This window comes from Cinclus cinclus, chromosome 18 (assembly GCF_963662255.1).
Source record: "Cinclus cinclus chromosome 18, bCinCin1.1, whole genome shotgun sequence".
Classification (NCBI taxonomy): Eukaryota; Metazoa; Chordata; class Aves; order Passeriformes; family Cinclidae; genus Cinclus; species Cinclus cinclus.
The window spans coordinates 4866186-4891955 of NC_085063.1; the positions used below are offsets into that span (position 1 = coordinate 4866186).

A 25770-nucleotide genomic window follows, 5' to 3' on the forward strand; every position below is an offset into this window, starting at 1 on the left:
CTCTTCCAGGCAAAGAAGCCATAAAGTACACACACACAGTGTTTCTAGAGCAGCTCTGAACAGTCCCCTGCCCATCTACATCCGAGTCTCAGATGTGCTCATCTTGAAGGACAGAAAACCTGTGCCTCAGTTTCCCCTGCTCTCACTCCCTGCAGTGCTGTGATGAAACAAGAACAGGAGGAATTAGTATTTCATGGCCCATTACTGTAGGACCTTCCAGCAACGCTCCTCAGACCCAAGAGAAAAATATCCTTGACCCCAAATGACCAAGAGAAATTAAAGCAGAGAGAAACGAGGGGTTGTTCTCAGCAAAGAAGCTGTGGTTGGCCCATCCCTGCAAATGTTCAAGGTCAGGCTGGATGGGGTCTGACCACCCTGGGCTAAGGGACACCCACGTCCCTGCCCATGGCAGTGGGGATGGAACAAGAGGATCTTTATGACCCCTTCCAACCCAAACCATTTTATGGTTCGAAGGGCCAGGAAGGATGGAGTACACAGATCCTGAGAGCGAGGACCTTTCACATCTCCAGGCCATCGAGTGATTGATGAACCCTTCCCTAGGATCACTCTCCTACCTCCCTGTGCCAGCTCCAGCAGCTCCCCAGGCAGGGCAGCCCAGCTGGGGCCATGCCACGAGGTTACAGACCCACATCTGCCCACACCTGCCCCGTGCTGCTCCTCCACCATCACTCACCACTGCCACGTGTCCCCATGGACTCCACCCAACCTCTTTTATTTGCCATTGAGTCCAGCTCTGGCACTGCCCTGAGATTTATGCTCCACACAAGCAGTGACAGACCGCAGGGTTGGGAGGTTAAGGAAGCAGTATTTCCAGAATTTGCATAAAACAAGGGCATTTCATAATTTAGCTGATGCAGATTTAGATAAGATGAAATTGTTGGCCATTTTATAATTAGATGGCTAATCATAAAATAACCTTTGCGAGTCATCAAAAACCATTATTATACAAATGAATTCCTGCTTGGTACTAAACTTACTTTACCCTCGTCCTTGAGGACCAGAGACAGTAAAAGACAACCTTTTTTTGTGGTAGAATTCATTCTGCAGCCAGCCCCATGGTTTTACTATGCTTTATGGATCACAAATGCTTAATCAATAATGCAGTGCTTTCGGGAATGATGTTCTTTCTCATGTCTCTCTGTCTGGAATTGTTTGGCTGGCTGCTCACAAATCTTTTGACGTGGATTCATTGTTCTGGAGATACCCTTCCCTGCATCTCAGGGCAGATTGATCAGCTGAGCTGGAAGCAGAGGGAAGGTTTATTGGGGTAAAAAGAGATGTCATGGCAAGCAGGTAGAATCATTGCTCTGGGTTTGCTGGTCGACTTGTCAGGTTAATGAATGGCCCTAGAAAGCCATTAAGTATGCAGCTGCTGGAAGATCCCTTCTCCAGCAAATAAAAACAAAGCTGGAGCACCTCTTTCCACATGCCAGTGCTGCTTGTCTCAGAAAACAAGGATAAGAAAGGCAATTGCTGTCCCCTGCAAGCCCAGGAACCTTGTGTAACTCAGTGCCTGGGTGTGAAGATGATGTTTCCCAGAAAAGCAAGTTTGCCTCCCCAGGGGTTTCCCTAATTTCTGTCCAATTTCTGTTTTCCTTAATTTCTGTCCAGTTACAGAGGGACAGATGTGTGACTCCATTAGAGCTCAAGAGGGGGGTCCAGCATCCCCCACACTCACCTCCCCCCATATCACATTATTTCTGTGCCCTGTAGGGCTGCCGTGAGAACTGCACTAAGCATCACACAAAACAACCCTGCACCAGCACCGGGGACCAGCTCAGCTCCAGACCAGCCCTGACCCAAAACTCACACCAAGCATCAGCAGCACCCCAGGCTCCTGCCACCGCATCCATCCCAGCATCAACAACTTCTACAACTCAGACTTTGCTTCAGAACCAAAGCTTGAGGGAAAGAGACACTCAGAACAGGTGCAACTGTCTGGAGATAGGAAAAATTAGGAGAAAAAGGCTGGAATTTTTAAAACCTGGAGTCAAAGCAACAGCCATGGTCTGCAGGGCAGCCTCTACCCAGAAAAGGTGGCAAGAAGCTTCCCTAAGAATAGCCTCTGTAGAATAAAAACACCTCATTCCTGTCCTCTCTGTTTAACTTTCCACGCCCATTTTAAGAGGAATTAACTGCTGTAGCTCAGCCCTAATTTGTGTGCAGTGTGTAGCAGGCACTGACCGTGTTTGACTTGGCCACCTGAGCTGGAGCTGCTCAGGCACCACGGACAGGCAGGAGGGGAGAGCAGGATCTGTCAGGGCCTGGCCCGTCACACACAGATCACCTGAGACTTCATTCCTCCTGATGATCTCAAGGCTCTTTTGGCAAACAGTGGTTAACCCAAAGCCTCCCTCACCTTCACCTGCAGATGGGGCTCAGCAAATCTCAGCAGGGAGGGCAAGGGGCACCAGAGGCTGGCTGCAGCTCCCTGGCCACCCCCTGTCCCCACCAGCTCACACCCCAACACTGCTCCCCGCAGCGGATGGATCATCTCGCTCATCCCAAACATACAAATACACACCTTTAGACACGGTTTCAGTATAAACTAAAGCAAGGCCTTGCCCCTAGCTCTGCTGCAGCCACGGGGATGAACCCAGTGAGAAGCAGGACGCACACAAGTTCGGGGAGCCTGCAGAAATGGGGGCCCTCATGCTTCCATCAGCGCAGCAGAGTAGCTGCAGGAGGCTGACACAAGCCCCTTCTCGCTGCAGGACACTCATCTTTTGATTAGCAGCTTCTGGGCTGATTACCCCGCTGTTATGCCGTGCACCATGGGCAGGGCTGGCGTGCTCCCAGCAGGCGGGGGGCTCCAGAGGGGCTCAGGAGGGCAGGCAGGGAGCCCACACTCCCCGCCCGGCTCTTCTCGCAGGGATGCTGAATGCGCCCCTCAGCATGCACCGCTCATTGCCCTGGGGTTCATTCCTTGGGGGTGGAGGAAAGCCGAGGTGGGAGAAGCAGGGAAGACCCTCTGTCAGTCTGTTGAGACATGGGATGTCCCCAGCTCTTCAGGTATAATTCGCCCCTGCAGCGCATAAGGCAGGCAATTAATAAAAAAAAAACATGGGTCTTTGGGGGCTGGGCCATCTCACCCCAAAGCCATCACTGATAACACCAAGGTCTTATTTTTATCCTAAATAAGAGGGATTGAATAAACTAGGGCAGGTGGTGGAGGTAGAGGATTAAGTCCATAAACTTCTTTTTTTTTAAGACAAAAAACTACTTTAATATGTGGGTCATGCATCATTTACTGCCACACAGCTGCCTACATCTGCACGCTGCAGCTCAGACATGCATATGATCCTCCTCTAAACCTGGTGCTAATCCTAAAATCCTAAAAACTGTTGACCCATCATTATTAATTAGCTTGCTTACCAAAGCACACAAGAAAGATGATCACGTTATTAATTTCTGTGCTACCTGCTGTGATGCCATCTTGGGCAGGGGGAGCCTGACAGAAAAGCTCTGGAAGGATTTCTCTCCCATACCCCCCACCAGCACCCCAGGAATCAGCTGTGCCCCCAGTGCAGAATTCCAGCTTGGAACTCCACAGTGCAGGATAGTGTGTCAACACAGCAAGCGTGCAATAAACATAATTATAGAAGAAACTTATGATTATTCAAAAGAGTGTGTGGGCAGCAGCAAGCAATACATGATGTAAAAGCATTTCAGTAACTGCAGCAGAGATTTCAGATCTCCCAGATCCATATTTTATGAGAAGAGCAGACAGAGGCAGTAGCAGAGGGTCTAGCAGAGCTCCCTCTTTAACCTCAGTACTGTCACCAAAAGCTCAGCATAATCGGGGTTTGCTGACACCTCCTGCCATGAACGGGTCTGGGTGTCACAGAGCTGATGGCACCCAGCAGTTTGCTCCCAGGTTCATTCCAGAAATTTACCTTTTTCCTGAGAAAAGGGTGCAGTGGTGCCTTCCCACTTCACTTTGCCTCTCCCACCACCCCACAGACATCTCAGTGGGGCACAGGATGAGCACTGGCAGCAGCAGATGGGAGGACAGGCAGCTCCTCTGGGAGGACACCAGGCTCTGTCATGCAGCCCCAGCCTTGGCTGGGAGCCCACCTGGGCATGCTGGATCAGTTTTTGGCCCGTGGCCTGAGCTGTTTACAAGCCCAGGCAGGCTGGTGTGTTGGATTCACGTTATTTATGGGTTGGGTGGTGGAAAGCAGTACCAGACACACACACTGCACCACCTCGAGCTGATGTGAATGCCTGGGGCATGTTTCCTAACAGAGCTATTATGGATTTAAATGATAGCATTTTCCAAGTACTTGCAGCAAGATGTTTTCAAAAGCCCCATGTGCTAAGCCTTAGCTGAATAGCTGAATGATCTCTTGCAGAGATGGGGACCCAGAAAGGAGGAATTTAGTCGATTCCTTATCAGCAATACCTAAAATGGCATTTTTATTATTTTTTTCCCTAGGAGGAGGACTTATCCTTAGAAACAGCAGCTTTGCCTTCCTGTCCAAGGGAGAACTGAATCCCTTTGTCCTTACTCCATTGTCCCACTGTGCTCTCATCAGCTTCCCACCCTGACCTGGCTCCTTCTCCATCTCCCAAAATCTATCTGATGTCCTGGAATCATCCCTGGCCTAATGATGTGGTCACAGGGGCAAGAGAGAACAGCCAGGCCAGAGTTGGCTGGGCACCAGTAAAACTCCCAACTGGAATCTTAAAAACAAATATGAGGGAGATGGTGAAGGTTTTGCATTTCAATGTGGCTTGTCCTGATAACAGAGGAAACTCAGCAGGTCTCCAGCCAGCCACAGAATGCTCAAAACACCCACGACAGACACAGCGTGGCCTTTTATCAAACTGAAAAAATGCTCACCTCCCTTCATTCTATCTTAAAAGACACCTCTCAAGGTCACTCACCCAGAGAAGGCAACAGGAGGAACTACACAAACATGTTGTGCTTCAGAGTGGCTTTTCTAACATAAATTCCACGTGTGAATCCCCTGCCTGACCCAAAACAGGGGCAAGCTGCACGGGGACAGCTGACAGAGAGCACCCAGAGAACATCTCCCAAGCATTTAGAGCTCAGGTCAGCCTCTGCCTGGGCACAGAGAGCCAGCACAACACCAGATCAGGCCTTTCCCCTCGGAATGTCTCAGCTTTGGATGCACAAGTGTGGGCCTGGCTGGGTGTGACCTGGGAAATATCCATAACAGCAGTCTGGAGGAAAGTGCTTTGCAGGAATATTGTTGATGTGATGGGAGGAAACCGGAGCCATAAACAGCAGCCTGGACTGAGGGTTGAGGGCTGGGAGTGATCAGCCCCAGGTCTTTGTCCAGGAGGTTTCCAGGCACTGGGAGGTGGGAGGCAACAGAGAGCTTTCCTTTTACACCAGCATCAAAACATCACAAGCTGTGCCTGGAGGCAGCGAGGGATTACAGCTCCTTCTCCTCCTACTCCTCCCCTTTCCCTCTCCAGGAGCTGGAGTTTCCTGCCAGTGCCACAGCTCTGAAACCACATCCAGCAGAGCTCACCTGTCCCTTCACCCAGGGAGGGAGCAGCACAAACGCTTTTGCCCAGGAGCTGGCAGGTTTTCCAGCCTGCTGTGTTTGCCTGCCTTTGGGCTGTGCTCCTATTTACCCGCTCCTGAGATGGATTCAGAGCTCCTCCCTGTGCAGGTCATCCAGCACCATGGGAAGAGCTCTTGATTTCATGGACAAGTATTTATAAGAAACTCGTGCTGGAGCCTGTGCTTCACCTCCCTGTTTTATTTTTAATCTTCGTTTCGTAGAGCTCAGACAATTCTTTCAAGGTTCCCATGAATGATCTTTATACCTTCTGCAGCTCATTCCGATTCTGTGAATAAAATCCCTGGGTGGCCCTGAAAGAAGAAGAGAGAAAGGATGACATTTGAAGTGAAGTAAGAAACTGAAAAGAGAATATATTTTGAAAGAAAACTCACAATTCTAACTCCAGCAAGCCATAAACAAGTGTGTTTGGCAACTGCAGATCCCAAAACCCTGTGCAGAGAGAAGTAAAAAGGATGAAGGTGGGGTTATCTGCAGTTCATAGACAGAGGGACTAGGGTTCTAAGGGGAGAAAATCCGAACTGCACATACATTTTGTGTCTCTTACAGGGCAGGGGAATGACCTTGAGGTCACTGACACAAGCATCAGAGCACATGAAAGCTGCCAGAAGCAGAGATCCTGAACTGCTACCCCGGTGAGCCTCTAAGCCCCATTTTTAACTCTTCTCCTGGCAGTTCTGGGGCATTTCTCTTCTTCTTGATCCATTCCTTCCTGTAGCAGGAAAGCTCGTTTCACCACTGCCAAGGGTCCTCCCCACCCTTCACCAGTTTCCATCCTCCTGGGGCCTGGTGGATAACCAGTGCCTCAGCCCACACCAAAGCCACGGGGCTCTAAAGGACGATACTTGCACTCATAGCCTAAGAGGAGTCTGGTATTCACTTTGAGAGCGAACAGGAGGGTGCGTGCCCTCCCCTGGGTGATGCTGTGGCGGTCCCTGCTTCTCTCCTGCCTTTCCCACCGCCCCGGGAGGGAAAAGCAGCAGCGAGCAGGGGAAGGATGCGCTGCTTGGGGAAACTCATCCAGCTGCTCCACGGCGTGGCAACACTCCCCCTTAGCGTCAGGAGCGGAGAATAACCCTTCGAACGAGAAATAACTCTAAATAAGGGACTAAACCATCTCCTGGCTCAACACCGTGCAGAGCTGGGTGTTAATCCAGCTGCGTTTCCACGGCGTGGGACTTGGAAAGAAAAACGCCTGATACCCAGAGAGGAGGAAAATATTTCCTCCCCTGCAATGGAAGGATGCTGGGTGCGCCCCCGAAGGCAGAGCAGGGTGGGTTTTACAGGAGGGGGTCAGGCAGTGTCCCCCCCCCCCACCACACACACACACATACATCCCCTCGGGATCGTGGGCTGGGAGGGAGCCCGGGACAGGACAGGAGCCATGGCAGGGAGGGCTCCAGACAGCTGCAACTGCAGGGATTGTTAGGCAGAGATTAGTCTGTAAAGAAAACTTAGCAACAGTTAGAGCAAATATTGATTTTGTGTTTGTCTGCTTCTGCAGGGCCTGAGAAATGGCAGATTTAGACATTAACTGGGCTGTTTTGGCTTAATTCAAACCTCAATTTACACTGACCCTAGGAATAGACCAGTGCATCAGCAGAATTGAATATAAAGTTATTATATTTTTTTTCCTCTTATCTGGTCTTTTTCTGCAGATCTGACGGCAATTTTGGCACCTGTTACCTCCTGTATAATTACAGATAAATCACCTTATTTTCACAGCCAGGCACTGGGCTCTCCCTTCTCCAGTGGACCGAATTAAGCACTTCAGCAGCCCAGTGCCCCTGGCTGAACTCAGAACTGGCCACAGCACAGAGGCACAAAAACCCCCCCAAAAACCCCAAATCCCATCTTTAAAAACATCATTGTTGTACAAAGCATCCCATTCCCTGGGCTGGCTGCCTTGCTCAAAGTAAAAGTTTTGAGTGAGCTTTCCAAAACTGAACAAGTTTTGAAAAACTCTAAGAGGGATTAGGAATGCAACATCTATTTATTTTCCTACAACATCTGTTGCGTATCTTGGGAAAACAAAACCAAACATAATGCATTTACAGACACAAACCTGCTATAAAGTATTAGACTTGTCTTTCACAAGCTATTAGGTCACCAGGTCACACAACCCAGGTGATGCTTCTGGCCACTGTAAGCCACACCTGTACAGGCCAGAGGCTGCCCACAGCCAGGTGACGTGAGGCTGTGCTTGCTCCCTGGGTAGTTTTGTTGAGTCTTTTCACAGCAGGGGTTTTAACTCCCTGAAAATTCTGATTCCTAACATCTTCCCAGTGGAAACATTTATTTCCTCACCCTGGACCCTTTAGTTTCCACAGCAAAATGTTTTCCCCTGACCTAGTACCACATTTTGATATTTGATGATTATGTTCAGGCAGAGAAGAAGAATTGCAGTTTTCTCACTCCAGAAACAGGGCAGGCAGGATTTTAAGTTTCCAAAGCACAGTTATTTTCCCATCCAGCTGCAGCCAGCTCTTAGCACAAATGGTCTCCATCTCTTGCAAAACCCAGGAGCTGCTCAGCTAATCCTTAGCCTTCCCAGCTAAAATCATCCTTTTAATTTCCCAAACCTCTAAACCCACAGGTTAGAGCGTCAAAAAAAGCACATGGGAAATGTTACAAGGTTATTGCTGAGCAACTACCCAATAAAAACCATAAGCAAAGGCAGGAGAGGAAGCACTTCGCTGCTGCCAGTAATCCCGGATCAAAGCATTGTTTGGCAAAGCAGAAACCCTGGACTTCCCAGCCCAACCTCAGCATCCCCTTGCACTCATGACAGGGTCCTTTCCTGCACTGAGCAGTGATAAAGCCCATGGAACATCACTGAGGTGTAAACAACTGCTACTGAGCTACTGATGATCCTACAACGGAGAATTTCCTCTACTCTGTGCCATCATACCTGTTCCTAAAGAACTATCAGAGGTCAGCAGGGCAAGGCTGAGGAGCAGCAGGAATTGCAGCCAGGTCAGCAGCATCTCCTGCCACAGCTGCCAACACCTGGGGAACTCCACAGCCCTGGAACACAAACCATGGAACCTGTGCCCCCAAAGCCCTTGCTTTGCCAGGACTGGTCTTATGCCCTGTTCCCTCACTCAGCCTCACCATTTGTCTTTTTTTTCCTATTTCCTTCAGATGCAAGAAATGCCCAAAATATGAGGAATTTCTCTGTTCACCAGTTGCATTCCTCCACTGTCATGTCTCTCCCCATGGGTGTGGAACCAAAGAGTCTCCTGTGGACAACCTGCTGTTTGCACAGGCTTTAGCAGGATTAGCTGTGAAAATGAGATAAAAAGGCTCTGAAATCCCTCCAAGCAGCAGGAAGAAGCCCAGCAGCTGAGAACCCTTGGAAAAACACACAGAAGCTCCCACACTGCTGACCATGGAGCTGTGTGAACTCAGTGCTCCTCAGCCCCACCAGGCTCCATCCAAAGTAAGATAGCCAATAAAAAAACTGGGATGCCCTTTTTTAATCTCCATACTCCATTATTTTTACTATTCCCAGCTTCTTGAAAGTTTGTCCCAGCTGGAAACAAGGTCCTGTTAGCAGTCAGGGCATTACCATGACCCAGGAGCTCCAGCTATGATATTCCCTTCCCACTCCTGGTAAAAATCAGTCCTTTTCCCATGTCTGAACTCAGCCAGGGAGTCATCTGATCTGTTGTGGAATGCAAACTACCAAAAGACAAACTTTAAAATCAAGCAGCAACAGGGGGTTTGCACAACAAGCTGGGCCATGGGAGGGGATTTCTCCCACACACAGCCAATGCTCCTGGAACACTTTCATCCCCGTCTTTCACTTAAAGGTGAATTCAACATCCAGATTTCCCTTTGAGAATGAAGGTTGTGCCACTCTGTGTTACTGCAGAGGCCTCAAAGGAACATCAGCCAGGGACATGGAGCCTCAGTCTGAGAGGGATCCCCAGCTCCAGCCCAGTAAATCCACAGCCAATATGAAGTTCAACCTCTATGAAATTTTTACTGGAAAGAAAGCAGAGCATCCAAACTCACAGGAAAAACAAAGCAAGTGCAACCTTTTTTAGTTCACTAACAGAGCAATGTCTATTCCTGGGCCCCAGGACAATCAAGCCAGCCTGGCAACCTCCACAGTAGAAGCAGCTCCCTTTTCCAATTAAAAGCTAATTCTCTTTTTTACTCATCAACTATGCTAGACCTTGGTATTTTTCTGCCCCTTGATCTTTCTCCAAAAATGTTCTACAGTGCAGTACAGCCCGCACTGCCTGGATTTACAGCCTCAGAGAAGCAGTTAATATTCTGTCTCATCCTCCTTTAATTTGGGGGCAGGTCTCAAAGAGAGGTGCCTGGATTCACCCTGATTTATCCTCCAGCAGATCCTTCCTGCTCAGAGCTCCCAGCTTATGTCAGCTCCAGGAACTGCAATTCCAGGCTCAGATTTGTAGTCACCCAGTGCAGGAACAGCCAAGCCCACCAAAGCCCAAGCAGAGAGGGATGGGTTTATGACACTTTCTCTTAAAGTAACATCAGAATAGGAGCAGCTAAAGCCAGGCTTTCAGACAAGTGGTCCCAGCTGTCATCCCAAAGCAAACACCGCAACGCTGAGAAACAGAAATAAAAATTACTTCATGGATTTGCTCTGGCCCCAAGCTTGTAAAAATGAAAAATGAACTGGATTTCTAAACCTCCCTCATTTCACGGGATTCCAAGGTTTTATTAACAAGTTTTCAGTAAGGATTTTTTTTATTCTTTCCAGTGTAAGCCGTGACCTGGAATGAGATTTGTACAGCCCAGCTCTGGTTTTCCACCCTAGGCTGGGCAGATCTGCCAGGATGGCTTTGGCCAAGGAAAGCACATCACAGCTCACCCAAAAAGCTCTTCCGGTTCTGCTGAGCTGCTTTTCAGTTTTTCCAACACCTTTACAAGTGCTAAGTTAATATGTTGCTAAGACCACCACATTCCACCCTTGGCTACCTCAAAGGAGGCTGCTGCTATTGCTCCCACACTGGAATAGCTATGTGGGTGCAACTTTAGCCTCCAAAGGAAGGGCAGCAGAAAGGCTCTGCTACATCACACACCCCTGCTGCTCTTCCTGCAGCCAGCATCCACCCCTGCAGCGCTGCAGGGATCCAAGTACCCCCACTCAAACACATTGTGACACCTGCCCATAAAGTAGCCAAAACTTCTGAACAGTGGATGAAACTATTAAGAGTGTGTGTAGGGGGAACATCCCTTCTCCTCCATGCTGAGAAGCCAACAGGAATTCAACCACTTGCCAGGACAGCAAAGAGCCCACACAAAAAGCAGCACTGTGCAATCTTCCCCCAGTGCTGTGAGGCAGAGGCAGAGTCTGAGGGATGTGAGCACCATTTATTGGAAGATGTGGGGAGAGGTCCCCACTGGAGCCATGGCAGGACAAAGCCCCACAGGGAGCAAGAGGCTCCAGGCACAGGTCACCCCACAGCACCACACCCTCCCTCCTGCAGCCCAGGGAGACACCCCATCCCCTGGGCAAAGCCAGGAGGGAGACTCAAGGTATGCAGGAACTTTGACAAAGCCATTCCTGAGGTAGCAGAGCAGCAGCAGGAATCCAGGGATGCTTTGAGGCCAGTCTCCAGCACCTGCTGCCCCAAGGTGGAACACAGTTCTGCTTCTACTTCTCCAGAACTCAGGTCTCGCAGAGAGGTCGTGCTGTCAGCTCTCCTTGTTTGCCTTTCCATAATGATCCCAAAGCTTGCATTCCACACACTAGCCAGCAGTTAGCCCGATTTATTACAATGTAGTTCTACCCGGGAACTGAAGAGAAAAAAAATCCACTCCCATATACTAAGACCTGGCAGAAGATATTTTTTCCTGTGGTTCCCCCTCCACTCATTAAAAAAGTTTAAAAAAATAAAATTAGAAAGCAGAACAATCCTTCATGATAAGATTAAGGTCCTTGATGTGTGACTCTGTTTCAACGTGCCCAAAAACTGTCTAGCTTTCTCCTGCATGAAGAGTTGGTCTTGAGTTCCACCACAGGCCACTGTTTTCCAAGCCCTGGTCATCTGCAGAAGGAAGAAAAAGGACATGTACAACACAGTCAAGGGCAAATATCTTGTGACATCCTGTTCTAAGATTGCAGAAATAAACAAAACTAACAAGGGAAATTTAAACTTCAGAACTCATCTCACAACCAGGACAAACTTGCCCACCACCAGTTACTCCTCTCAGCTGAGGTGGTCATTTCTGAGTTTAAGTTCAGCAGTTTCCCAGGTGAATGCTCCATTTCAAGGCCATCCACCCTTCCAGGGCTTTCCCTTCCTTGCCTCAAGGCAAAAACCCCAAAGCACAAACCCATTAAAACTCAGTGCCCTGAGCAGGTTCCAGAACAATACAAGGAATTCAAGCACATCTTTGGAGCTTATTACCAACCAGTTCAATTCATACATGAGCTGCTGGGCCCCAGGTCTATTTTCATCAAATGCCATCCTTAACAGCAATCTGGTGTCTTCAGTTTCAACAGGGTCCCACAGCAGGAAGGAGCCAAAACCCAGGTGTGCTTCAACCTCTGCATGCAAAAAGGGCACCCACGAGGAGTTTCTGCACTTCAGGAAAGCCCCTGAGAATTCTCTGGTAAATGCAGCCAGGAGACAAGCAGTGCCCTGAACTGGAAATACCTGGTTCACCTGAACTGCAGGGAACCAGAGCTCCAGTACTGGCCACAGCAAGAATGTCCCAAGCAGCCACAGAGTGGCTTTGGGCCCACTGAGGCACAGCCCAGAGCTGGATGAGTTTCCTTAATAAAAACTGCCTGCCAGCAGCACCAGAGCAGCACAATAAATCCCCAGAGCCCAGCAGCAGCACAGACAGCCCTGCTGGCTGTGGGCAATGGGATTTCACTGCAAACCTGTACTCTGTCACCACACCAGCTGCCTCCCTGTCACCCCCAAAGTTTATTTATGCAGAGCTATTAGCTCTCAGAGCAATATGGCCCTGGAGAGGACAGGAGGAGAAATGGAAGTGTTTAAGAAGGGTTTCTTTTGGGAAGGGGAAGGAATTACTCTGGCTGAGGGATATTTATTTGTCAGAAGAAAGGGCTTCACAAGACAACTCTAATGCAGGGACAGATCCCCCTCACTGCACTTTCCTGAGGGCAACACTGCATCTTCCTGGGATGGGAGAACACCACACAGGAGCCCCCAGTTGCAGTTTAACCCCCCAACAGGGACAGCACGTGTTTCCATCCCCACTGAAGCTACCAGAGACTTCAAGTGACTCAACCCAAGCAAATACCTACAAAATTATGGTCCAAATCCCCATGTCTAAGATAGACTGCTCAGCAAATAAGGGATACCCCTCCATGAATGCATCCTGCCTGCAAATGGTGAAGATTGTAGATATCTGGTTTTGCCCCAGAGGGAATTTGTAGGCTGCTGTGACTCCACTACAACCCAGTTCCAAATGTGCAGAGCTGAGGAACAGCACCTACCTCAGCACAAGGTACAAGGTGCCACACTGCCAGCTGGAGCTTTGTACTGACACAGGGTCAGGATAAAGCAGGATAAAGCCAGCTTATGCTGCCTAAGGCACACAGCCTGCCCCACAACCCAAAAACACCCTAAAAACACAGTGGTGGGAAATATCTTCCTGTTTAATCTTTATACAGCACAAATGCTCTGCCCTGAAAAGGAAAAAAAAATGAGCTTGCTGCTGTCCACTCAAGGAGTGCCCACTGGAAAAAGGAAGGTTTACTTGACTGCCAGAGCAGTGATCCATATTCTTAGAGTGAGAATTCCCATGGGAAAATCCAGGGCCAAACATGCTGAGGAGGCCACAGCTGTGGATTTGAGGAACACAAAATGACACCTCTGGCTCAGCACCTCCCAGCCTTGGTGTAAAGACAGCCCTGACAGTGCAGGGATGCCTGTGCAGCAGTTCAGAGCTCCATCCCTCACTCCTCAGGGGACAAGGGCTGCACTGCCCTTGCCTAGGAGAGCAGTGGCTGCTGCAAGGCTTACCGGTGCTGGTGGCCTGAAATGGCTTGGCATTTTCCTGTAGGACATTTTCTCTGGCTGCACTTGCACAAAAGCTCTGTTGAGCAAACCACTGTCATTCTTCCTGCTTGAGGAGGAGAGGTTCAGGGACCTTGACAGGAAATTCATAGGCTGCACCAGGAGAAAAAGTGTAAGGAAAGAAGAAATCCAGCCCTTCATCCACATTTACATGGACTGTTCAAAGGCAGCTCCAGGCTCTACTGCTGCTTTGCACGGTTTTTTCAGAGCAGAGCCAGCTCTGCCCCTGCTCTGAGCACACAACCCCTCACCTGGGCTCTTTTGAAACACACAGTCTTGGGGAGGGCAGGCAGGTTTTGTGTCATATCTTCATCCACGATATCCAGGGCCAGAGACTTCCTGACTTTCTTGATGGGACTCCTGCGCAGCTGGGGAATGAATGTAGGAACACCAGTGTCAGCATGAATCCACCCAGGGAAGTGCCATCCTGAGGGGCCAGGTGCACACCAAGGCAATGTCACCCCAGTTCTGCATGGCACTAGTAGCTCAGTAAGATGCGTGAAGCCTTCCCCACCACAGGGCACAGCAGCTTCCAGTGCCCCCTCCCAGCACCTCGACTGACCAGTTTAGAGGAAGAGCTTTTAGCAGGAAGGGAAGGCCATCAGGAAACTGAGCCTTTTCATGCCAGCCCACAGCCTTCTGGGAGCCCAACTTGCCCCACGTGCTCCAAGTGTGCCAACAAGCCCTGAGCTCAGCATAAACCAGGACACTCCTGGCAGTATTTTAAGCAGGCTTTAACCTCAGGCACCGCTTGCTGATTAAAAGAGAGTGGCCACAGGGCTACAAACATCTTGGCACCAATAGCAGGATGAATAAAAGCAGCCAAAACACTCCTTAAGAGCACAGGGCAGCTTAGCAGCTGGTACTGGATGAACAGCCAGCTCACCGCTTGTTTTGTCTTCTGTTTCTCAGGCTTCACATCGTCCTCTATGATGAGCTCAATGCCAGCTTCACTTCGGAGCACCTCCTTCAAGTCTTCTTCCAGGTGAGGAGTCTGGGGCTGGGGTGAAAAGGCAGAAAGAGCACAAGGCATTCAAAATCTCTATGCTGGGCAGACTCACAAGCATTTTTCACAAGGGACAATAAGGTGAGGAGAGCCCACAGTGGGAGGACAAACACAAAAATCTATTTGCTTCCCAGCTGGGAAAGATAAGACAAGGTTTCTGCTACCCTGATGGATTTACAGGATCTCCAGGTGTGAGGGACTTATCAGCTGAATCCCAGAGTGCCATCAGGTGACCAGTGTGTACACAATGCCTGGGAGATCCAGCTCCCCCAAGAGGCTTAGGCAGATCATTTCCCTGCTCCTCAAGGTCATCAGTAACTAAGCACTACAGCCTAATTCAAGGGCAGCTTTTGGCATTTTTAGCTGGTTTACAGAGGAGCTAAAAGTCCTGCAGCTCCTTACAATGAAATTATCACTATGATAATGTCCCCTTCACCCCTCCTCTCTCAGCCTGGCACTACCAAACTACCCTTCTTTCTGGCACAGATAAGAGTTTGCTCACAGCACTGCCCCAGCCTCCCCCCACCCCGTGTCTCATTTACATCCATCAGCACCACACACCACAGCCCTCCACAATAATTACCAGAGGTCTAATTGGTCCATATTTCTCTAGGGCATTTTTGAAAGGTGTGGGAGTGTGAGGTGTGTTGTCCACCACATATGTCTGATCTGGTGTGACAAACCTGGAAGCAGAGTGGGAAAGACAAGGGATCAGACAGGCTGTAACCCACACAAGACCACAACCCACCCAGCAGCTGAGCACAGAGGCCACTTGGCTGTGCCCCTAGTCAGCCTGGATACTCGCTCCCTGCAGCTCAAAGAAGAGCTGTTTTTGAGGGAAAACACTGATTTAAGGAAATCCCCAGCCTGCCTTGACCCTCTCTCAGTAATACCATGACAAGTACTGAGAGCTACATCTGAATTGGACCAGACTCCTGTGTGGAAAAGGACACTGCTCAGTGAGGAGGAAAAGACTTACGCTAAGTTCTTCTGGAGCAGAGGTGTCTTGTCCCTGTGCAGGGGGGTGGTGACAATCACCTTCTGGCTGCACACAGGCGTGGAGGTCAGGGAAGGGTTCTCCAGTTCTAGTGTATCCTGTTTGGTCCAAAAGTTCAAGAACTGCAAAGCACAGGAAAGAAAAATTGAAGACAGTCTCAAGCAGCCCAGCACTGCATCACGAGCCATTACTTTTTCCTAAATACAAGGGAAACCCTGAAATATAAACAACCCTTCCAAATCAGGGTGGGTCACAGCTCTGTACACAGACGTACACATTAAAGTTGCCAGTAGGTGCCCCACACCTATAAAGATTATTCACCTCCCATAAGGGATGAGCTGATACAACCATGACAGCTACCAGCTAGAGTGTGGAAGTGTCTCCTTGCATTAGTAATCCCAGCTCACCCAGTCTATTCCAACCTCAGGTTGGCAAACAGGAGGGAAGTCCGCGTAACACAAAGTGTACAAGTTAACAAGTCTTGCATTGAGCTGCCTTCAGCTTAAACTGTGAGAAAACAACAAGGTGTCGTAACTCAGCCAGTGACAGCTCTGCTTCCATAAGGAACAGTGTTTGCACCCAAGAGCCTCTTGGAAGAGGAAAATGGTGTTTGTGACATTCATTGATGGCTGAAGCCCAGCTTAAGACAAGGCATGCACTTTGCCTTCTCAGACACGCTCCGGACATTCCTGCCTTTTACATTCTGCAGAGCTGTACACCTTAGGTCCTGCTCTGATTTCTTCTTTGTGCTGGCCTTTCATTCAAGGTCCACCTGAACCTGCATTTTGGACTCTCCTGTGCTGCCTCTCCCATGCTTTCTGCCACAGAAACAGCAGAAATGAAGGCCTGGAAGGCACAGCTGAGGAGGGTCTGGACAACAGATCTGTAGTGTGAACTGTGCTGGAGAATGCAGCAGCTTTTATTCTGATTTATAGACACAACTCCACCACTTCCATATGAGACACTCGTGGGTCTCACCACCACACTGCTCCAAGGTGGCATGTGCTGGAGACCATGTGTGTGGGCACTGTGGGAGTCACAGCAAAGGCTGAAAGATCCCGAGTCCCTTTTGCAATAAAGACAAGGCCAGGAGCATTTGCATAGGCACAGTGAGACAGATCTGCACAAAGCGTTTGCTGTCCAGCCCGACTGTATGACTGAACTGCAAACAGAGAGGGAAAACAAGTTTCTACTGGTGCCACTCTGCTACCCATAGCTGGGGCAGCAATGCCCTGGGGACAGCAGCAGTGTGCTCTCTCTCCATCACACCCTGGTATGCAGATGGGGCTCCTTCCTCATGCTGGGTGCTTGCCCTGTCCCTCACACAAGGTAGCTGGGCTTTCTTAAAACTGCACTCGCAGATAGAGACACAGGCTTCTGCTCCCACAGGAACGGCAGCCCTGGAGAGAGGCAGTGCCAGAAACCAGCTCTGAGCTTTCTCTCAGTGCAGGAGCACGCTCTGCACACTGACATGGCCCCATTCAAGGCAGGAGGAGCACAAAGCTGGCAGAGCTGATGGGAATACATGACATTAGGGCAAGAAGATACCTGAGATGGAGAGAAGGGCAGTGTCTTTACAGGGGTGCCCTTGGGTGTCATGCTGTTGCAGGAGTCCAGGAAGGACATGCTGGTGCTGGTGACATTCTCGGTGACAGGTGAAAGGGAGCTCTTCCTCTTCTTCTGCCTCTTCAGCACTGAGGGCGGGGTGCCAAAGCTGCCCTCCGCGTGTGGAGAGATGGGGATGAGCTCTCCCTTGCTGCTCCTGCTCAGGTCAGAGATGGTGTGGCCATCCAGACGGTACTCAGTGACACTGGGCAGGGCCAGGGCCGCCTGGCCAGGTGCTGCTCTGGCCGGGCTGGTGCTGCCGCTGCTGCCACCGGCCGAGGGCTCCTCGGGCAGGTCAAACTGGGTTAGGTCACACCACCCATCTGGGTCCTGCACACAAGGGAAAGCATCAGCAGCAGCCCAGGGTGGCAGCTGAGCAGACAGACCGGTGAACTGGGAGGTGAAAAAAGCAGGGGTGGGAGACTGCACCAAGCTTTGGAAGGAGTCTGGTCAGGGACAGCTCAAGCCCTGCTCTCCTCTGCCACAAGCACAGCTGGGGCCAGAGCAGGGATCTAACCCAGCTGAAAGCTGCTGCTTGTGCACAGGGCAGGTTTTTCTATTTATGCAAGGCTGTTTTCCCTGTTTGGTTGACAGCACAGCTGCACAAACAGCTGCACCCCCTCAGAGAGGGGACAGAAAAACAGCTGGGCAGAGGGCTGGGGACAGGGACTGAACGAAGCAACTATTACACAAGAGCAACCCACAGTTATGGGCACACCTGTAAAGATGGGCATGGGGCTCTGGTGTAACCTGCACAGCTGAAAGCAGATTAAAACTAACCAGACCAGTTCAGAAATTAGCTGCTTCACAGCTCCACCCCATCAACACCCAGCACCACAAAAGCAGCCCCCCCCTCCAAGGACCCACAGATGTGCTGCTCCAGCCTCAGGCACACCTTCTTCCTATACAGAGGCAAAGTGATTCCTTCACAGATCCTAAATGCTTCAGCCAGGCTGGGGGCTGCAGAGGCTGCTTCCCTCTGATGGCAACAAAGTGCCCTGTTGATTCTAGCCAGCCTCCCAGCCTGGCAATCCTCTGTCACACAGGGGACCTCAACACTGCCTGACTGGCTGAAAATAACTAATTTCACTGAAGCTACCTCCACTGAAAGCAAATGGTGGCAATTATGCCTACGTGAAGGGGTCTGTCCTGCATAGTACAATTGACTTGGCTTATTTCCAGTCTGTCCTGCCCTGTCCCACCCCAGGACAGGACAGAAAGGACAGCCAATGGGCATGGGCCAGGACAGTTACAAAAAGGAGAGCGGGGGACACTGGCTGACAAAGAAGGGCTTGAAATCAAGTTTGCCAGCAGTTAGAGCCTCCCACACAGGCAGAGCCCATGCACAAGGACACCCAGCTAGGAAAATCCACAAGCCCACAGCAATACTGGCAGAGCTGGAAAGGTCTAATCCAGCCCTGGAAGAGAGACGGGGAAGCTGCAAGGCAATGACAGACCCAGTCCTCCTTGGTGTGATGATCAAGGGGATCCAGTAAATTCACTCAAATAAAAAGGGTGAGGATCAGCCTCCTAACAGTAACTGGAAGAACAAGGGTCTGTTACTTACAGATTCAATCATGTCCAGAGCTTCATTGAAGGCTGGGGCACAAGCTGGGTACAAATAGTTGGCAGTTTCAACAACCCATTTGTATGGTGACTCAACCAATAAAGTGCCATCCTCGGGCACTGCATCATCTGGAATCCCCTCCACATTCTGCTCTGCCACTCCTGCAGCTGGCAGCTCCGAGGGCAACTCCTGCACACCCATCACTTCCTCATCACTGACATCTTCTTCCTTTATTTCAGAGATATCCACCGGCCAGTTTGGCAGGACATTCTTGGCACATACAACAAAAAAAGTCCAGATATCAGCAGAAAGCAAGTGAACAGTCTCAAGTCCTGGGGACAGAGAGCACCTAGAAGCCTTCAGCTTTGCCCACTTTCCTACCTGCCACTGGGTCTGTTTCACATCCCCATTGTCCCTCACTGCTCTGTCCCATACACTGCCTACAAAGGAGTTCATGCAACAATGAGCACGGGACTGCTTAATTCAAGATGTCACCTAACAGTGTCCCAGGAGAAAGTTGTACTTAGGCTGGGCATGTAGCACTAGTTCTAGGTTTCCCATTTACCAGGAGCCTGCCTTCAAAAACTACATGCTTTCTTCATGAAAAGAAGTACTGGTTGTACTTCCCTCCTTCCTTTTTTAGAGGAAAGGAGCACTATCTCTTTACACTGCTCCCACACACACACAGTCTGGAGCAGCCTCCTTCTCCCACCAGCAACAGCACAATGAAGCCAAGAGAATATCGGGTGTCCAAGACAGACTTGATGCAGGGACTGGCAAGTAACAGCTCTAGCAGACTGTTGTCCTCTGCTTAGATAACACAGACTCCCATAACACCTCTAGCTCCTGGAGAGAGAGGTGTGGGAGGCTGGGAAAAGCACAGGCTGTCAAGGCAGACACCAGGCTGTGAAAAAGGCAGTGAGAGGCAGCAGAAGGGTGGATAAAGAGCTCCAAAATGCATTAGCAGGGCAGGGCACTGACCCAGCTGCCCGCTGCAAGTGCAGTACCTGGCTCTCAGCTGTCGTCTGACTTTGCTTCTCCTTGTTATCTACCTCCACGAGGAAGTACTGAGGCTTGGACTCCTTGATTTCATTGAGGAAACCTCCCGTGTCCACTTTACGCTTGATGGTGGAGTTCCAGTGATTCTTCACAGCATTGTCAGTTCTGCAGAGACAGCAGAAGGGAACAAACCATCACTTACAGCAGCTGTAAGCACAGCTGACAGCTCCAGCACACTCCCCAGCCCCATCCCAAGAGCCTAACACACAGATCTCCATGGGCCACCCAGCAGGGAAGGCAGCAGTGAGCAAAGGGGTCCTACCTCCCAGGCAGCAGCTTGGCAATCTCTGCCCAACGATTCCCCAGGACCTTGTGGGCCTCAAATATGATGCGATCCTCCTCCTCTGTCCACGAGGACTTCTTCACTTCAGGGTTCAGGTGGTTATGCCAGCGTTCCCGGCACTGCTTCCCTAACCGCCCTTTCAGGTGCTTGGCTATCAGGGTCCACTGTTTGGTGCCATATTTTTTAACCAGTTCAATTACCTTTGGAGAGAGTGGGAGGGAAATAAGGAAATGGAATAGAGGGGAGGGTCAGTACAATCATCTTCAGGCTTTGTTCTTCATCTCTCTTGGGACAAGGTAAGGGCAGATGAAGGAAGGCTCCTTTGGAAGAAAAGCTGGAAGGACCCAGGAGGGCTATCAAGTGTTCCAACCCTCATGAGAGCAATGATTCAAACTTCTGTAAGAGGCTGCTTCCATGCAGACATTTTGCCACAGGGCACCTGTGAATGCAGATGACCCCTCACAGAAGATGGGAGATGGAGACTGGCAGGTACCCAGATGCAGAAACACATTCCTATTTTGGAGCAAGGGCCAAGTCTCACCTGCTTCAAGGCTCCTCTGCCCTCCACACTTCCAAGGACCTGGCTGTGTGACAACTGCTCCCATCAACTCTACACTGGCCTGCTGCTCCCTTTAACAGTGTGGTACACCCAGGACAGAAAGGGCTGCAGCTCGATGCTGACAGCACCACAACACACAGAGAGACCTAAATTCACTTCAGAACTATCCACTTTGCCTCTTACCCTCCACCCAGGGCTTTGTCACTTTTGCCAGAGCCCCAACACAAAAGCTTTTGGGTACTGAAACCATTCTGGGCTCCTACAATATCCAAGGCACAGTCAGTTTGAAACTGCAATGTTCAAAATCCTGGCTGGAGAGTTCTCAAAGAACACTTCTACCCTGGCCAGCTGTGCTGAGCTGAAAGATACAGGTGGAAGTGATGATCAGATAACAAATGTCCTTGCTGCAAACTCCTGCCTTTCAAGCACAGAAAAATGGACCAAACTGAGGCCAAGGAGCTAGGCCAAAGTAATGAGGAGAGAGCTGGAGCCTAGTCTGGCCAGGATGGGGAGGTTGGCAGAGTCAGGACAATGCAAAGGGAAGGGAAAAGCAGGCAACAACTGCTCTGCTGCAACAACAGGGAAGGATGTCAGGAAAAGCTTCCTTAAGGGCTTGACAAAACGTAATGCAACCAAGAGAAAAGAAGAGCAGGACTGTTACATACAATCTGCTACACTAGGATGTTCTGTACCACAAAACTTTGGTAAAATTTGGATTTCACTCCAACCTTTCTAGAGTACATCAAGATGATGAGTCTGTTTGAGCTGGCCCATCTCAGCTGACCCTGGAATCAGCAGAGAAACAGGCTCACAGAAGTCATGATTTACCCAGCCAACCTCAGACATCCACTCCAGCCTGCCTGCTGTGGCACAGGAAATGCCAGTTTTATTTTCTCTTAGATCCAACCTGGCCAGGCCAGGTGGAGACCTGCCAGCAGGCAGATGAATTAATTCCCTTTTCAGCTCTCTCCCTTGGCAGCCTACTGTAGCAGCACTGTGTGAGAGGAAGAAGGTGTTTACCTGGAGAGGCCTAGATCACATCACATCCTGACCATGGCTGCCTGGGCTGCTCAGAGCAGGGCAGACAGAGCTGCTATCAGAGGTATCCACCGCAGGGAACAATTACAAACAGTTTATAACACCTGAGGATGGCTCTGACATCTCCACCCTCTCTGCAGACAGAGAGATTATGACATTCTGATCCACTCAGCACTGACTTACCTTTTGATCCTCCTCTTTGGTCCATGGACCCTTAACCAGGTCTGGATTCAACACTCTCAGCCACCGGTACTGGCACTGCTGGTCACTGCGGTTCTGGGAACAGGAATGGGAACAACCTTGTGTTAGGCCAGAGACCCAAAAAACTCCAAAACTGACAGCACTCCCCATACACACAGGCCGCCCACAGGACACCAGCAGAAGCACACAGAATACATATGGAGGTCCAGGGCACTGGACACAAGGAGAGGAACCTCAATTTCTCACCCCAACGCCAATACACTCACCCTGGAAAGCCCTCTATGCAAGAGGGTCTCCCTGCCCTGAAGCAGCTCCATTTCACAGCTTGGAGCTATAAAGTCAGAACAGAGTCCCACTGCACAAACACAGGGAACCAGCTCAAGGAGAGGCAGCAACATGCAAACACTGGGGATTCCCAGCTGGGCACAGGGTCACTTACAGGAAAGTGGCTGGCCAGGAACTTCCAGTCATTCTGCCCATAATGGCTCACTAACATCTTCAGCTGCTCATCCTGCAAAACATCCACTTTCAAATACACTGAGGCAATATATCACAGGGCTGATGATGTTAAAAGAACAAGTTAGACATTTTGACCTGTCAAGGTTTTATTGGCATTGCGTGTTCAGGGCAGAAAGGCATCTCACACCAGTGTTTAGCAGCCCTCCAATACATGGAGCCCAACTGGAACAGACTGGTTCTGAGCTCTGTACTCGGACAAGCTCATACATAAAGTATAAAACAAGAGCTCAGCTCTGTTCCTCTACAGTCTGATCCAAACCCTGTGGCCAAGGGCCTGTTTATCCAACCCCAGAACACTCCTGACCAGACAGTCTATCTCCCAGCTCAGCCACTGGGTTTGTCTGGCCAGGAAAGCTGACTGACTGAAATGTATCACCACCTGCCTAGTGCTCTTCTGTCTTTCAGTGTTACAGGGCTCTACAGCATCTCTTTCATGATCCCTGCTACAGCCTGGGTGTGCCAACTGCTACAGCTCACAGAAAGCCTGTTAGAGACATCCTTGTCTGTGAGCTCTAGATAGCTCAATAATGAAATTATTCCCTAGCCATCATGAGCCCAAGGCTTTGATCCCTCCACGAAGCCTACCTTACTTGGTGTTCTTACCCCAGCTGTAGTTTTCACACAGCACAAAATTGATAGTGAAACAGAGGAAGGAAGAGAATACCCCAGTTAATTTCTGGCTGTTAGCCAAGATGACTAAACCATGATCCCAAGTGTCAATATTCCCTGCTTTTTCTCCAGAAAAAGGAATAAATTTCCACTGCACATTCCAGCTCATCAGAAGCCCCAGCCATCATCTGGACCCCTCTGTACTCACAGGAGTGCTACAGGCAGTGCTGTTTTGCTCAGTACTCACAGGCTTCAGCAAAAAAACGTTTGAGCTCTTGCTCTTCAGGCTACACTTCAAACTCCCCTAAAACTCTGAGCCTCATTCAGGCCTGAGCTCAATACAAAAGACACATGGTCCACTCCAGTGGCAGAACAGGAAGAGGTGAGATCATGGCCAGCAGGTGAGGACTGGGGTGGAGTCACCCAAACCCAGGGTGCCATGTCAGAGGCACCACCCCAAAGCACCTGTCTCAGCAAATTTCAGGGTCTCACTCACCTCTTCTGGTGTCCACTTGACTTTGCACCTGCCATCTCGCTGCTCCGGCACATCCAAATCAGTATCCTGATAATGCAGCTCATCCTGATCCTCTCTAGGGGTGAATAAAGGAAGATTATAATTTCTACCTGATAAAAATGCAGGAGAGGGAGCAACCTCCACCATACAGAGCCAAGCTCCAGATCTGTTCCTTCCAGCACCGAGCCCCAGCCTCATCGACACCCACACACACCCCGCAGACCGAAAGGAGATCCTCAGCTTCAGGCTCCAGCGCCTGCTGGCAGGCTTTATTCTGCCCAGAGCAGGGGAAAGAGCGTTTCTTTCCACTTCTGCCTCTTCTGCCCCTCGGGGTGGACTTTGCATCTGGGCACCGGCACCATTTCCCCGGCACAGCTCAGCAGCTCCCGGATCGCTGGGGGAGAGGAGCGCGGGGAGCGGTGCGGGGAGCGGCCGCAGGGTTCCCGCTCGGCCGCCGCTGCCGAGCCAGGGCCGGGGGATGCCGGAGCGCGGGTACCGCGGGGCCGCCGCCCCGCATCCCGCTGTCCGCCCGGCGAGCGGGAACGGGGCTGCCGGGAGGAGCCTCCCGCGGCCGGGAGCGGGCACGGGGAGCCCCGGCACGGCGGGGCCGGCACTCACCCGCGGGCGCGGCGAGCCATGGCGGGCTGAGGGCTGAGGGCTGAGGGCCGAGGGCTGAGGGCCGGGCGCGGGTCCGGAGCGGCGGCGCTGGCGGCACTTTTCCTATCTCGCGCCAACGGCGCCCCCCCGCGCGGGGCCGGGCCGCGCATGCGCACCGCGCCTCCCGCCCGCACAAAGAGGCGCGCGCGGGAGGGCGCCCGGTAGCCCCGCCCCCGGGACGGCCCGCATCCTACCGGGACAGCCCGCATCCATCCCCGCATCCATCCCCGCATCCCACCGGAACAGCCCGCATCCATCCCCGCATCCATCCCCGCATCCCACCGGGACAGCCCGCATCCATCCCCGCATCCCACCGGGACAGCCCGCATCCATCCCCGCATCCATCCCCGCATCCCACCGGAACAGCCCGCATCCATCCCCGCATCCCACCGGAACAGCCCGCATCCATCCCCGCATCCATCCCCGCATCCCACCGGAACAGCCCGCATCCATCCCCGCATCCCACCGGGACAGCCCGCGTCCATCCCCGCATCCCACCGGGACAGCCCGCGTCCATCCCCGCATCCATCCCCGCATCCCACCGGGACAGCCCGCATCCATCCCCGCATCCCACCGGAACAGCCCGCATCCCACCGGGACAGCCCGCATCCATCCCCGCATCCATCCCCGCATCCCACCGGGACACCAACCCGGGACACCCCGCATCCAGCCCCGCATCAAACCGGGACTGCCGTGACTCCCCACAACCCCACACCCTATCTGGGACCCCACATCTATCCCTACATCTGCCCCTCATTGATCCAAGCTCCCGCTGGGAACCTCCTCATCCACCCCTACAGTAACCTGGGACCCCCAGGACCTCTCCATGCAGCCCCACACTGGCCCCAGGATCCCCTGGCATCCAGCCCTGTATCAACCCCAAAGCAGTGGAATCCCCCAGTCTGACCTGGGACACTCCCTCACCCAGCCCTGCACTGACCCATGACTACTCACTTCCATCTTCTGCGTGGACCTGGGACTCCCGGGACCCCCACATCCACCTGAAATCACTGGGACCAACCCAACACCAACCTAGGATGCTCTCCATTCACCACCCCACCCCCCCCTCCCGACCTAGGACCCCCCATTTCTACCCTCAGGACCCCCTACATCCACCCCTGCACTGACCTGAGGCCCCCCTGCAGGTGCATCAGCCCTGAGCACAGGGCAGGAACATCACACATGTTACAGAATCACAGAATATTCCAGGCTGGAACAGACCCCTAAAGATCATCAAAGTCCAACTCCTGACCCTGCCCAGAACAGCCACAACAATCCAGCCCTGTGCCTGAGAGCAGTGCTCAAGCATTACAATCTATACTATCTACCTCATCAATGCAGGGTTTGTACATGTGGATATTCCTAATCCACAGCTCACAAATAGACAAGGCAAGGCTTGAAAGAAAGCATCACCTTACTAAGAACCCACTGACAGGGCAGATACAACCCCAGCCTGAGTGCATCTGTCAATCAGCCCTACCCTTACTGACCCTGTGCTTAAAAAGTGGCAAACAGAAGCCCCACCCTCCTCCAAACGA

At 51.3% G+C, this 25770-nt stretch overlaps 1 protein-coding gene across 1 annotated transcript; it reads right to left on the reverse strand.

The window, feature by feature from the left end:
- Window positions 1-10929: 10929 nt before the first annotated feature.
- On the reverse strand, window positions 10930-24213 carry MYBL2 (MYB proto-oncogene like 2). Its single transcript, XM_062505089.1, has 14 exons — window positions 24194-24213; window positions 23558-23651; window positions 22373-22444; window positions 21916-22008; window positions 20115-20335; window positions 19801-19957; window positions 18794-19063; window positions 17170-17556; window positions 15604-15743; window positions 15208-15307; window positions 14505-14618; window positions 13870-13986; window positions 13565-13711; window positions 10930-11611 (listed from the first exon to the last, which is right to left on the reverse strand). The coding sequence occupies exons 1-14, from the start codon at window positions 24211-24213 to the stop codon at window positions 11483-11485; spliced, it is 2061 nt and encodes a 686-aa protein (XP_062361073.1). The 3' UTR covers window positions 10930-11482.
- Between the last annotated feature and the right edge of the window lie 1557 nt (window positions 24214-25770).

Coding starts and splice junctions, on each gene's coding strand:
- MYBL2 (XM_062505089.1), bottom strand. CDS start 24,213: ATGGCTCGCCGCGCCCGCGG. Junction 22,009..22,372: donor TCCTGGCCAGCCACTTTCCT/GTAAGTGACCCT, acceptor TCCTGTTCCCAG/AACCGCAGTGACCAGCAGTG. Junction 13,987..14,504: donor AACAGAAGACAAAACAAGCG/GTGAGCTGGCTG, acceptor TTCATTCCCCAG/CTGCGCAGGAGTCCCATCAA.